The 14,927-nt window shown below is 50.2% G+C and overlaps 1 protein-coding gene across 2 annotated transcripts; it reads right to left on the bottom strand.

Moving 5' to 3' along the window:
- On the bottom strand, positions 1-8,753 carry LOC131510204 (cytochrome b-c1 complex subunit 1, mitochondrial). Of its 2 annotated transcripts, none has more exons than XM_058727038.1 (13): positions 8,617-8,753; positions 8,222-8,365; positions 6,123-6,209; positions 4,928-5,057; positions 4,510-4,708; positions 3,893-3,972; positions 2,358-2,473; positions 1,975-2,118; positions 1,683-1,843; positions 1,489-1,574; positions 1,066-1,154; positions 638-713; positions 1-196 (listed from the first exon to the last, which is right to left on the bottom strand). In XM_058727038.1, the coding sequence occupies exons 1-13, from the start codon at positions 8,683-8,685 to the stop codon at positions 132-134; spliced, it is 1,446 nt and encodes a 481-aa protein (XP_058583021.1). In that variant the 5' UTR covers positions 8,686-8,753; the 3' UTR covers positions 1-131. The 2 variants fall into 2 exon arrangements, with proteins under 2 accessions (XP_058583021.1, XP_058583022.1); XM_058727039.1 differs by having other exon boundaries at positions 8,222-8,362; positions 8,617-8,748.
- Positions 8,754-14,927: the final 6,174 nt, after the last annotated feature.

The following is a 14,927-nucleotide window of genomic DNA, read 5'->3' as shown; positions in this document are numbered from 1 at the left end:
TTCTCAACACAGGCTTTTATTGGAGGTAAGGTAATCCGCACACAGGTCTGAAGAGCTGAGGTGGTATGTTAGGGGGCGGGAGGTAGACCATGAACCCCGGCCCCGCCCTCTTGCCAGCACAGCCTTCCAGCCTAGAAACGCAGCCAGAACATGCCGCTACGGATCCGGTTGTAGTCTGGGAGCTGCTCAATGGGGCCTGTGGGGATAGGGTGGGGCGTCAGGGTGGGGTGCCTGGCCTGCACAGGGACACCTGGCCCTGCGCCGCACCCGATCCAGGGCTGCCCGGAGCAGCACAAGACAGGCTCTGAGTGGAAAAAAGGAAAAGCACATTCCCCCAGGGGTGCTGAGCCTGTCCCTTCATGCTCCCTGGCTCTTGGAGCCCCACCCCATACATGGAGGTGTCCGTTACCTGGCGGGTGTGGGGTATTGATGGAGGCACCTTGGCAGGGAGTCAGGGAACTGCTGGGACAGGTTTTCTGAGCAAGAACTCCCTGGCAGCCAGGCTATTGGGCAGAGCCTCTCAGGGGCCTCAGTTTGCTGCTGCCAGGCTAGGCTGGGGGGTGGGGGAGCAGAGGCAGAAGGGGAGCCTAAGAAGAGACCTGAGAAGGATAAAGAACAGGCCCCCTAGGCCACTCACCAAATCCAGCCACTGCTGGACACTGATCATAGAAGTACTTGGAGCAGACCTCACGTACCACACTGGCATCCACTTCCTGCAGGGTGAGACAGAGCACGCCAACTGACAGGCAGGCTCCTGGGACCACCTCAGCCAGTCAACACTACCCAGCCGACCAAGATCTTCCATATGAACCATGGCACTGCCCCCTTACCCAAAGGGGAAAGGCGGCAGGGCCCTCCTCCTGTAGACTGCCACAGACCCCACCCATCTCCTCAGCCATCAGTGCCTCTGCCCTGCCCTCCACTTATGCCACCCCTGCTGGTGACGCGGCCTAGGACATCAGGGAAGCCTACGGGAGCAATCTGCACCGTCAGGCCTCAACTCCCCGCCCTTTGGGGAGCCTGCCAGGTCTAGACTCCAGAACATCTCCCAGGGGCCCTCGTTACCGCAATCCGGCTTTCCCACTCGGCCAGGGGAATGCGGCGGCCATAGGTCAGGAGACTACGTCCGATGTCCTCACACACAGGAGTGGTGCCTGCAAGGTCAGGGGAGGCTTCCAGGTCCACCCGGTCCAGTCCCGGACCACAGGCACACAGTGAAGCTCTGGCTCCAGGCTGACACTGGGACCGTGCTCAGACTCCAGATCCCAACCTTCACTTCTACAACCATCTGCTACTGTAGCGATGGGCTGTTGTTGACCTGGCCCACCCACACCTGTATCTGACATGCCAAGCCCCTGGGGGTGGGAGTGGGGTATGGCATGGCCTTCAAAGTTTGCCTTTCCCATCTTGGTTGGGAATGGTGGCTACACTGGGGCTGTCCCTGCCAGGATGCGCTCCACCCCCTCCCCACAGGGCTGCTGCACTCACCGTCCAGATGAGACACCAGGGCATTTCGGAGGATGTTTTTGCCCCGGAGCACCTCACTCTCTGTGGCACTGGTGCACAGGCGCATCCTAAAAGGGCAGGGGATGGGATGGTCATCCCAAGAGACCGTGCTGTCTCCTAGCCCCTCAGTCCTCAAAGGCCCCTAATGCACCCAGCAGTACTAGGCTGCCACTCACCACTGGCCTTGCAGGAAGAACATCATGTCATCGATTTTCATGCGATCGCAGACAAAGTGTGCACCCAGCAACCCAGTGTCTGCGTAGCAGATATTGAAGGTCTGGAAACTCTGGCACAGCTTGTTGGCCACGGCGACTGCAGCCAGTGGGCTGGACAGGTGCTACTGGGACAAGGACCATCAGCACCCACCCTCCTGCCTGTGGTCCACACCCTGAACCCCAGTACAGGAGCCCACGACCTGACACCCTCTGTTCCTTGAGGACAAAGTCCCGTGCCCGCCCTGGCACTCACCGTGCCACCACCGTAAGTGCAGTCATAGTGGCCAATGATGGCATTGGCTACTTGGAGGGCCACGTTGTCCGGGTTGGCCCAGCCAGGCCCCTCTACCGCAATAGCCACATGGGCCAACGGCAGAGCATCGTCGCGGTGGCGGATCTGAAACAGTACATGGCGAGACTGAGAGACGGCCACAACGTCCGGACGACGAGAAAAGGTACAGGGTGTGGGTGAAGCATGCCCATGCGCGCGTGAACGTGTGTGCTTGTGAGGCAGCAGCCACAGGACCCGTTCACAATTCCTGAGGCACCTTTGGAGTCATGAAGATAACCTTGTACGCAAGCATCCTTCCAGAGGCCCCAGCTGAGAACACTACCCCTGCCCACAAGGCCACCTACCTCGCTGCCAGTGAAGCGGCATGGAGCGAGAGTGGGCACAGCATCCTCTGTGTATGTCTCAGAGACGCCGCTGAAGTGCTTCTGGGCGAGATCTACCAGCTGCCGGTGCTCCACCCCTGCCGAGACAGAGAGCATGGTTACCAGTCAGGGGACTCACGCACAGGGGGAGGACCCCACGTCCCATCTTGCTGGGAGACGGCAGAAGGAAAACAGGACATCAGGACAGGGTGAGGGAAGAGAATCCGCCAGACGGACTCCGCCTCACGGGCAGGGCAAGCACCTCAGGGTCGAACAGCATCCGTCCCCTCAACCACAGGGAAGCAGCTGCATGCTGCGCCTGAAGGTGGGTCCTCATGTGATGCGTTCTCACCCACATCAAGGACGAGATGGGGGCTCCCTGGGCACAAGGCCACCTGTCCTGCTTTGCCCCTCTGGCCCTTCCTCAAGCCGATGGGGGCTGCTGCCCTGTGGGCGGTGGCAAATGAGAGGACACAAAGAGGTGCTACTGCAGGGCCGTGACCAGCTCCGGGTACGTTTATAAACAACATTGTAATTTCAGGCCCTCAGGACCCCTGCAGACTTCACATCCTCGCCTTGACAAGAGGAGGCCTCTGCTGCTCTAGCATCTCGACCAGTAGGTGCCCGGACCCCACTGGACTCAACACAATCTCACATGTCACTAGCTTACACTGCTCTTGGTTCCCAGGTTCCCAGGCCCTGAAGCCACCAATCATGCTCTTTTCATCAGTCCTTTTCACCCATCCAGCTGCCAAGACCACAAGCTAGAGAAACATCCTTAATCCCACCCTCCCCACCACGGCCAGACCTCCTGCAGATTTCCATCGATAGAACCATCCTGAGTCCATCCACCTCCCTCCCTTGCTCCTGCTGCCTCCCACCGGAAACATGCCACAGCCCCTCCTTGGCTGGCCTGCCTCTGCTTTGGCCCCCCATGTGGCAGCCAAGCGTCAGGCCATGACACCGCCCTGCCCCTCTGCTCGGGCTCCCCACTCCTCACCTGAATGACCCCCCCCCCATTCTTTAGACCTCAGTTCCAACAATAATGTGTTCCAAGAGCACCCCCTAACCTCCAACTCTGGGTCCTCCATTTCAGTCCCCCTGCCACTGGGTGCCTCCCCTTGAAACCACTTCCCGGTTTGTCACTGAATGTGTGTTGTCACACCCCAGTGTCTGGCCTGCCCACCAGCAAAGCTACAAGGAACAAACCTGGGGCTAGTATCTCCCACCAGCCTGCAAACTGGATCTCCTAACAAAGGTGGGGCTGAGAAAGGCCTGTACTAATGAGGGGGAGCAGCATCCCTATGTGGCAGGTTCCAGTGGTGGTGGTAGGGCAGAATGCCCTCCCACCTCAGAGAGCATGGGAGAGAGATCACTCTCCACAAGAACAAGACAGGAACAGGGTGCCCAGGAGTGGAAGATCCCTTGTGGTCAGAACCAAGGGACCTGGGCTCCAGTAAGCAAGGCTGGTGCCCATGCACCCATTACCACAGGGCTTCAGGGAGCCCATCACTCACCTCCGGCTGCTGCGAGCACCATGCGAGGGGCCTTGTAATGCCTGCTGACATACTCGGTCAGGTCTGCACGAGATAGCTTCCTGCAAGACATATGGCCAATGGCTTAATGCCTCTCCCAAACCACAGCAGTCTGGGTCTCACAAAACAGTGCTGAGGAGACAGACAAGGGAAGACATGGCTTCTCCGGGGAGCAAGCCCTAGCACAGCCCTCAATCCCCTTTCTCATCTCTGTCGCCCAGTCCTCTGGGGCCCCACTTCACGTCTGCCTTTAGGTCAGGCTCAGTCCTTCCTCTCTGAGGAGGGGGTGAGCTGATGCTGTGAGGTTCTCAAGGGGCGGTATCAGTGCTTATCCCACCCGGGAACAAGGAGCCACACAGATTCCCAACGCTCCCTCCCTCAGGATTTCAGGACACGCACAGAATCATACTCTACAAAGAAGCCCGTAATGTGAGTGAAGACCGTACAGGTATTTAAAAAGCCCTGCAAGGACCACAGGGCACAGAGAAAACATTTCCAGTTGTGCAAATTAAGAACGTATAATAGCAGAGGGCAACTAAAACCAAACTTGTGTGGACGGGGCTTGAACACATTCCAGCACAGGCCCAGCCAACCCTCACCTGACATTCCCGCTGGGCCCCTCCACAGCCTGGGCTAGAGGTGTGCCCTGGAATGCTGTGGCGTGCAGGTAGTCAAAGACCACGTCCCGCATACATGCATCATTCTCCTGCAGCTCCTGTAGGATCACATCACGCTCCTTCTCAATCTGGGAGTCTTCTAGGGCACAGTTCTGCACAATGTCGGCCAGGAGCTCCACAGCTGGACGTGAGAAGGGCAGGTTTGGGAACCAAAGGGCAGGTGGGGCCACTGCAGGCCGGTAACAGCACAAAACCCCCAGGCCTGGCATGCCTGCCTGCCCTGCGGCAAGGATCTGCTGTCATGGTAACCCCACTCTTCAGCCAGGCCAAGTTCCTGGGGGCCTGTCCTCTGTACCCCTGAAGTCCTATCCCCGTCCCTGCCCCATCCTCCAGACGTTACCTTTTGGCAGGTCCTTGGATAGCGCCTTGATGTAGTATGCTGTGTGCTCCCGGGTGCTGTAGGCATTGAGATGGGCCCCCATGCTCTCCACCTCCTTCTCCAAGGCGTTGCCAGGCCGATTTTTTGTTCCCTGGAATCGGATATCAACACGACCATCAGGAGCCACATGGGAACTGAGGACCTCTATCTTCAAAGGCTAAAGTCCCAGCAGGACCAGTGGTCTACAGGCACCTTCCTCATCAAAGACTATGGGGATGTACAGTCTACAGTCTGTCCTCACCAAGTGCCGAGCAGGCCACAGTATCATGGGCTAACAGAATGGAGACAGCCAGGGGCCAGGAGAGAAGGGCACGGTCAGTGCAAGTGCTGCCTGAAATCCAGATCCCCATAGCAGCCTGATCTTACCAATCACCTTACTGACAGTCATAGCCAGATTATGTCACATCAATGTTTAGATGACATTGTCATTACCCACTCTACCCCCATGCCATTCATATGACTGTGTATGTGCTAGTGGACACCTCTGTGGGACTCGACCCCAGTCCCCTATGTATGTGTGGGTGTTGCTGTCCACGGGCACACACACACGCACGTTGAGATCTACATACACATCTGTGATGCTGCTGCTGGCTAAGCTACCTACCCGGTCCTGCTCCACACCCCTACCGATCCATATCTCCTTCTCCATTTTTTCATTCATTCAAAAAACTCAGACTCCATACCAACATGGGCTGGCTTAGGGGCTGAGGGTGGTGACTGTCCCCACCTTCAAGAAAGCTCAGTATTTACTTCTACAAACAAGAGATGTCCGGATATTCTGCCAGAGCAGAACATTTCACAAGAACACAACTTGCCTGTGTCTGTGAATTTGTTAAAATGCCCGTTATCTATCTACGTGTTCGATTCCACACCAGCGTGCGCACATAACAGAGGCCTGGCCTCTCTGTGAGGAGTGGGGTTCCCGCAGCTCCCCGGGTTTTTTTCTGGCTCTAGGAGCCTTGTGCAGGGGCTGACCAGGTAAGTGCTCACTCAGGAGAGGCCAAGCCCTCATGGTTCCTCCCAGAAAGGCCAGCCAGAGATCGCCCCCCTAGCTGAAGCCCATAATTGAAGAGGTTGGCTTTGCTGACCTGCATCCTCAGGAGGGACAACAGGCAGCTGTAAGCCCAGGGGTGATGCAGGACTTCAGGAGCCTCACCTTGAAAGCCAGATGCTCCAGAAAGTAACCTGCCCCGTTGTTCTTCTCAGTCTCGTAACGGCTGCCAACATCAATCCATACCCCGACCTGGACGAGAAGCCACCAACAAAGGTAACACACAAACCACCCCAGACTCCACTCACACCCTACTCTGGGTGACTCAGCAGAAGCCCCAGGATGGGGCTCATGGTCCCAGAGTGGGGGAGAGCTGTCTCAGTAGGCCCCCTGTGCTTGGAGATACAGCTATGCCCTGGGCACAGGCACTGGCTGAAAAAGGACCTACTCCAAGGAAGTTTCTAACTGTGCACATTCACTCGGCTCCATTACCAATATGAACTTTTTATATTCTGTCTTGCTTTTCAGTTGATTTTTTAATTTTTTCTAGGCAAGCAACACATCATTTGCAAACAACAATTTATTTTCTCTTATCTAAAAATTATACCCTACCTTTGTTCTGGTGATTCTTTCATTTCCCCATTAAGGAAGGAGGCTGTTGGTTTAGACGCTGAATGTTTTATCCTATTAAGCAAGTAGACTTCGCTCACAATTATTTAAAAAAGTTTTAATCAGACCTGGATACCTAACATTGCACAGTGTCTCCTTGGCACCCAATGAGAGAATCCCATAATTAAGAAAAAAAATTTTTTTGTTAATGCTTATTTATTTTTGAGAGAAAGAGAGACAGGGTGTGAGCGGGGGAGGAGCTGAGAGAGGGAGACACAGAATCCAAAGCAGGCTCCAGGCTCTGCGCTGTGAGCACAGAGTCCGACACGGGGCTCAAATTCGCGAACCTCAAGATCATCACCTGAGCAGAAGTTGGACGCTTAACCGACTGAGCCACCCAGGGGCCCCTCGCATGATTTTCTTAATAGTCTCCTGGTGTGCTATGAAACACACGCCACACCATGCACCTCACATAGGTCACATAGTTCTAGTCTTTTAATTTTCCTTCACAGTTGATTTAAAAATTTCACATTTACTTTCCTAAGAGATGCTGATACACATATGTTGTAAATTCTTACACTGACATTTATTTCATAACTAACATCTTAGGAAGTAGAGTTCGCCTAACAACCTGTTATCTTTGGATTATAACTGACAGCGATCTTTCTCTGGCATTTGGAGCACAGTGGTGCCCCTTACAATCTAGAGCGTCTCAGAGTCCATGAAATACAGCATTCTCTCCCAAACTTTTTTTTTTTTTTTTTAAGTTTATTTACTTATTTTGAGAGAGGGAGAGAGTGTGAACAGAGGAGGGACAGAGAGAGAGAATCCCAAACAGATTCTGCGTGGTCAGTGCAGGGCCCAATGGCAGGACTTGAATGCCCAAACCTTGAGATCCTGACCTGAGCCAAAAACCAAGAGTCAGACGCTTAACCAACTGAGCCATCCAGGTGCCCCATCTCCCAAACTGTCTTAACAGATCAGTTCATAGCAGTGTCATATAAGGAAGCTGCCCATGATCTTTTACTGTATTTAGTAACAACTTATAACAAAAGACATTATCTGTTCCTGAAAAACCAGAAGAATTTACCAATAAAACCACTTAACCCTGGAGTGTGGGGTCCAGAGAAGAGGATTACATCTTGAGAATCTTCTCACCTATTCATATACTGTATCTAGCCAAGATTTCTCTCCTTAAGTCAATTTTGAAAATTTGTATTTTTTGGAAAGTCATCCATTTCTTTGGAATCTTCAAATGCATTCCTTTCGCAAGTGCGTGAGTGGTCTAGCCAGGAGATCATGACTTTGGGCCATGAGTTTAGCAGTCACCTTAGGTCTCTGAAACCCATTTTCCTCACTGTAAAATGAAAACAGGATCACTTCTCTCGTATGCGCTGCTTAAGGAAAGGAAAACGCTGGAAAGGAACTTGGCCTCCTGCTTGGCAGGCATCATCTGCTAAATGAGTGTTATAGTAAGGAATGGCCCAAGAAGTCAAGCCTAGCTGGGGTCGGGATTAAGGTAGCAGAATCAATCCAGCGGCGGAGAGAAGTCTGACCCAAACCACAGAAGCCTCGAGCCCAAGGTCACACCCTGTCCTGAGAAAAGGCGCCAGGAGCAGTATGGAGGCGACCTCCCAAGAGGGGGCCCCGCTCACCGTGCAGGTAGGCTGGGAGGACTGCTCGGAGGCCACTCTCAGCCCGTTGTCCAGCAAGCTGACCTGTGTCTCTGGCACGCTCTGGAGAACTTGAGCGAAGGTGGCGGTGGTCCTCAAGGCAGGCGACCTCAGCAGGGCCGGCTGCTGGAAAGGGACAACCGAGACTTAGGGCTGGGTTGCGGGATCGCTCCTCGGCTCCCAGGCCAGCAGTGGGAACCCCGTCCCCGGACCTCCGGTCAGCCGCGAGACTCCTATCCCCGCTCAGCGCCGTGACCTTCCCATGGCCCTGACCCCGGAACCTCCCCAATCTCGACCCGTCGCCGCTAACAGTCCACTCCCCGTTCGGGTTCCGAAGCCCCGCGCTCCGCGGCCTTGTGCTCTCGCTGTCGCCTCACCGAGCGGTGGGTGCGAAGCAGCACTCGAGTCCCGGCGCTAGCCGCCCGGCAAACTGCGGAAGCCGCCATCTTCGAGCTCCAGTCAGCGCCAGGTCGCGCCACGCTTGCGTAGAGTGGACGCAGCGGCGTCCGAGGCGCAGGCGCACTACCGCAAATATGGCGCTCGGCCGCCTCCTAGCGGAGACCATGGCTATTCGCATGCGGCTAGTCGGTGGCTCTGTCCGGGTGTCCAGCGGTACCTGCACACATCAACCCACCTGGCCTGCGCGGGTCCGTTCGCAGTCCAGTTCCTCTTCCCCTTTCACCCGTGGGAGGCAGGATGCGCGATATTTCTCACGAACCGCGGGCGTCCCGAATCCACTGTGTACTCGGAGTTGCAGCGCTGTGTAGGGCTGCAGCCGCCGCGTGTCTGAGAATGGGAGCCCCCGCCCCGGGTAAAGCACCAGCGAGGGCTCCTGGGACTATGAGGTAGCTTCTGATTGCGGTTTTCTCTTTAAAGGGTGAAGCAGATTCAGATGCCTGACATCGAAGGAAGTTAACAAGATGTTGCTAAGGGGCGCATGGGTGGTGGCTCAGTTGGTTGGCCGTCCGACTTTGGCTCAGGTCATGATCTCCTGGTTCACGAATTCGAGCCCCGCGTAGGGCTCTATGCTGACAGCTCAGAGCCTGGAGCGTGAATTCTGTGTCTCCCCCTTCCTCTGCCCCTCCCCGGCTCTTGCTCTCTCTCTCTCTCTCTCTCTCTCTCTCTCTCTCTCTCTCTGTCTCTCTCTCTCTCTCTGTCTCTGTCTCTCTCTCTCTCCCAAAAATAAATAAAAAACATTTTTAAAAAATCCCTTCTCTCTAAAAAACAAAACAAAAACCCAATATATTGCTAAGAAAAAGGAACAGTATAGAGACCAATTTGTGAAATAGGATTCCTTGTTTGAAAAAACACACACACGAAGCGATGTGCCTTTTCTAGTAGACCTCATAGAAAAAATTCTGGAGGAACTCCCTCGAAACTTTTAGCCGAATGACTTCTGGAAAATGGATTGAGGGGAAGGAGAATACACTTCTGTTATTTTAATGCAGAATTTTTAGTTTCTACAAAAAAAGTTACTTTTGAAAGAGCATAATTCTGAACTCTACATGATCGATACGTGCTTTATTGTTTTGTCTTTGCGATCTTTCAAAAAATGTCAAATGTAAATTATAACTGTCTTTTACAAAAAGCAGACAAAAGATGCTTCAGTGTGTGAAGCACTGATTTAGACGTGAAAAATAAAATGAAATAGAATCTTCTAATTAGTCCATCTTTCCACTTTTTTAAAACTTCAGTTTTAAGTTTTATATTTACAGAAAAGTTGAGCAGATAGTTGAGAATTCCCATATGTATCCCCCTTATACACATGTGCACAGTTTCCTATATTATTAACATCTGACATTATTAAGGTACATTGATTGTGATTAATGAACCAATATCAGTACACTATTACTAACTAAAGTCTATAGTTTATTCAAATTACCTTAGTTTCTACCTCCCACCCCCGCCTCATTCTAGGATTCCATCCAGGATACCACATCACATTTAGTTACCACATCTCCTTAGGCTTCTCTTGCCTATGACAACCTCCTCCAGTGACCACCACATCCTATACCCTTCTGGCAGAGCTCCCCCAAAGAGTTCCCTGCATGCAATTCTTCTCCTCCCATTCTCTCCCAAATCCACTCCAGTCCAATGCCTACATCACTCCTCAAAAACCACATCTGTCATGGCAACCAGGGAGCTCTAGTGGCCTCCTTCAATGTAATTGGACACTTTTTCCTCATGAGACCCTCATCCTTTCTCCACCTTCAGGTTCCCATACTCCGCTGTTCTTGTCCTACCTCCCTGGACACTCCTCCCTGGACAATCCAAGAACCTTGGTTGGTTCTTCCTCACCTCCCAATCTAACAGAGTGAGAGCCCAGGGCTCAGTTCTGGCTACCTCTTCCCGTCCTGATCAAGACTACTTTCTGGTCATCTCATCCAGCCTCATGGCTTCAGTGCTGTCTGTACATACAATGGCTCCTATATTCCCATAATTCACTATCTCCCCTAGAGAATTAAACATGGCGAACACTGAACTCTTCACTGTCCCTCCCAAACCTATTCCTCCTATAATTGCTTTCATCTCTGTAAATGACACCTCCATTAACCCAGTTACTCAGGTTAAAAATCTTGGAGCCACTGGGGTGCCTGGGTGACTCCGTTGGTTGAGCATCTATCTGATTTGGGCTCAGGTCATGATCCAAGGGTCATGGGATCAAGCCCTATATTGGGCTCCATGCTCAGCATGGAGCCTGCTTAAGATTCTCTCTCTCCCAGAGTACCTGGATGGCTCAGTAGGTTAAGCGTCCAACTTTGGCTCAGGTCATGATCTGACGGTTCACGGATTTGAGCCCCAAGTCAGGCTCTGTGCTGCCAGCTCAGAGCCTGGAGCCTGCTTCAGATTCTGTGTTTCCCTCTCTCTTTGCCCCTCCCCTACTTGCACTCTGCCTCTGTCTCTCAAAAATAAATAAATGTTAAAAAAAAAAAAAGATGCTCTTTCTCCTGCCCCTCTTCCCTGCTGTCTCTCTCTTAAAACAAAAACAACAACAACAACCAGGAGCCACTGCACTGATAGCACAGAGCCTGCTTGAGATTCTCTCTCCTTTGTTCTCTATCGAAATAAGTAAATAAACTTTTAAAAAAATCTCGGAGCCATCTTGATTCTTCTCTCAAATTTCCCACTTAATCCTTTAGTAAATTCTGTTCCAAATAATTTCTATATCCAGTCTTCTACATCCCCGTCCCCCATCCCCACTGCTACCCTAGCGTGAGAAGGGAAAGGCAATGATACAACCAGGAAGTGTGATGTAGGAGTCTGGGGAAGGATGTGTTTCAAGATGTTGGTCAAAAAGGAAATGTTTACTGAAAAGTCAAGTACAAGCAGCAGCCATTGCAATAACTTGGCAAGAGTCTTTGATGATTCACTGTTCTTTGGAATTTACTTGGTATATGGAATGAGGTGAAGTCAAAATATCCTTTTTCTCCCTAAGTTGCAAACTGAACTTTCTAACAGCATTTCTATTATTACTAAGTGATCTCTATGCCCAACGTGGGGCTTGAACTCATGACCCTGAGATCAAGAGTCACATGCTTTACCAACTGAGCCAACCAGGTGCCCCTCTAACAACATTTCTTGACCAGACCTTCTTTTTCTATCCATCTCTATCCATATCTCCTTTATTACCCACCCCAGAAATTCTCAAACACGTAACCAGGTCTGTGTGGGCTGCCTGAGAAGGCTCTGGCACTCAACTTACTCTTGTCACTCAATATTTGTTTGATATACTCACCAGTTTATTCTGGATTTTTTCCTATTTAAAAAAATTTTTTTAGGGGCGCCTGGGTGGCGCAGTCGGTTAAGCGTCCGACTTCAGCCAGGTCACGATCTCGCGGTCCGTGAGTTCGAGCCCCGCGTCGGGCTCTGGGCTGATGGCTCGGAGCCTGGAGCCTGTTTCCGATTCTGTGTCTCCCTCTCTCTCTGCCCCTCCCCCGTTCATGCTCTGTCTCTCTCTGTCCCAAAATAAATAAAAAACGTTGAAAAAAAAAATTTAAAAAAAAAATTTTTTTAGATTTACATTGTCCTAACATATACATAAAATTTAGTATCTTAACGACTAAGTATACAACTCAGTGGCATTAATTACATCCAAAATGTTGTGCAATCGTCACCACTATTTCCAGAACTTTTTCAGCATCCTAAACAGAAAATAACTGACCGTTTCCTTCTTCTTCCAGCCACTGATAATCTCGATTCTACTTTTTTTCTGTATAAACTTGCCTATTTTAAGTATCTCATATTGGTGGGATCGTACAACATATGTTGTTAAAAACAAGAGATCCAAAATAGTCATTTATGCTAAGCCCCATACCACCAGACCAAACTTTTTGGATGTGCCTTTCATCAGATATGAGGGGAAAGGGGTGGCCATTATTCAAAAATTTTTTTCTGCCCCTTTCTCTCTTTCTACTCTGCCTGAAACTTCCGCAATGCATATATTTTTCTGCTTGATAGTGTCCTACAGGTTCCTCAAGAGCTGCACATTTTTTCTCTAACCTTTTTCTTTCCGATTCTCAGACTGGATAATTTCAGTCATCTTACTTTTAAGCTCACTGACCCTTTCTTCTGTCTGCTCCAATCTGTTGCTGAACCCTTCTCGTGAGTTTTCCATTTTGGTTATTCTAGTCTTCAGCTCCAGAATTTTTAGATCCACTTAAAATTTTGTGGGGTTTTTTCCTATTTAATTTTTTTAATGTTTATTTATTTTTGAAGGAGAGAGAGAGAGAGAGCATGAGCAGGGGAGGGGCAGAGAGAGAGAGGGAGCCACAGAATCCTAAGCAGCCTCCAGGCTCTGAGCTGTCAGCACAGAACCCGACATGGGGCTCAAAACCACGAGCCATGAGATCATGACCTGAGCTGAAGTTGGACACCCAACCGACTGAGCCACCCCGGTGCCCCTTAAAATTTTCGTTTTTACTGATATTCTAATTTTAGGCAGACATTATTTTTCTGGTTTTCTTTAGCTATTTGTCTATAGTGTCCTTTCACTAATAATTCCATTGCCTGGGCGTACTAAGGGATGTTTCCTGTCAGGTTCCTTTTTTTTCTCTGCAAATGGGCCTCACTTTCCCATTTCTTAGCATATTTTGTAATGTTTGTTGAGAACTGGACGTTCTGAGTGTTACATATGATAACTCTGGAGATCGAATTCTCTCTTTAGGGATTGCTGATTTCAGCTTGTTGAGGAATGGAGCCATCATGACCTTTCCATACTACTTTCACCAAGTGTATATTCCTTGTTGTGTGTAGTAATTGAAGTTTCTCATTTATTATTTCTGCAATCAGCCAGTGACCTGACAAAGATTTCCTTAAACGTCTTGCTCCCAAAGGAAAGGTGGGGATGGGGGTGGGGGGTGAGGTCTACTTAAATTCCCTGCAGCTGGGAAGCTGCTTCAGCCGGTGGGGGTTGAAACAGGGAAATTCATTGAACTGAATTCTTCATCAAGTTCTCCCTTGGATGCTGCAAGTGTTCAACTAGACTTCTGGGTTCCAAAAATAGCTGCTGCAGTTTCTGCTAGCTTGATAGTTATTTTGGTGGAGGAAAGGATTCCTGGAGAGTCCTACTCTGCCATCTTTTGTGATGTCACACCCTGTTCTAAATGATTTGTGAAAAGAATATTCCATCTAAAAGAAAAGCCTAATTTGATTAGAATTATATAGGGGTGCCTGGGTGGCTCAGTCGGTTGAGAATCTGACTTTGGCTCAGGTCATGATCTCGCATTTGTGGGTTCGAGCCCCGCATGGGGCTCTGTGCTGATAGCTCAGAGCCTGGAGCCCACTTTAGATTCTATGTCTCCCTCTTTCTCTGCCACTCTCCTGCCCCCACTGTGTCTCTTTCTGTCTCTCAAAAAATAAAACATTAAAAAAAATATTTATTACAAAAAAAGAATTATATCAACTCCAATAATTTGGGGGAAAGTGTTTTTTTGGACAGTTGGCTGAGAATTTCCAGTATCAGGTCCTGGTTCTGTTTTGACCATTTTTCTCTCAATCTTTCTCCCTCCTCTTGCATTTTACCATAAATAGCAAAAAGAGCAGAGGCTGAATTTTCAACAGTTTCCTTGGAAATCTCCTCTACTTAATGTCCACTTTCATCATTCACAAGTTCTGCCTTTCACCAAACTGCTGGACACAACTCCACTAAGCTTTCCTCCTGGAAAGGAGAAAAGGAGGAAAGGAAACCTCCTGGTTTCCAATAACATGTTCCTCATTTCCTTCTGAACCCTCGCTGGCAGCATTCTCAAAGTCAAGATTTCTGCTAACGGTTTAAGGCTGTCTTGGCTTTTTCCATTATGCTCCTTGACATTCTTCCAACTTTTGTTCACTGCTCAATTCCAAAGCCATTTCCATGTTTCTGGACTTTGTTACAGTAGTACCTTGCTCTTGATATCAACATCTGTATTAGTTTTCTATTGCCAGCATGACAAATTACCTCAGACTCAATGGCTCAGAACACAAATTTATTACCTCACCATTCTATAGGCTCAAAGTCCAACATGTATCTCATTTGGCTGAAATTAAGGCATCAGCAGGGCTATGTTCATTTCTGGAGGTTCTAGGAGAGAATTTGTGTCCTTGATCATTTGGGTTGTTGGTAGAATTTAGATCCTAGTGGTTGTAGGTCTGAGGTTCCTGTTTTCTTGCTGGCTGTCACCAGAGAGTTATCTCCAGCTTCCAGAGCTCG

This window comes from Neofelis nebulosa, chromosome 4, assembly GCF_028018385.1.
Source record: "Neofelis nebulosa isolate mNeoNeb1 chromosome 4, mNeoNeb1.pri, whole genome shotgun sequence".
In the NCBI taxonomy this organism is placed as follows: domain Eukaryota; kingdom Metazoa; phylum Chordata; class Mammalia; order Carnivora; family Felidae; genus Neofelis; species Neofelis nebulosa.
Note: the sequence above shows the minus strand (reverse complement) of the source record. Positions and strands in the feature narration are given on the sequence as shown.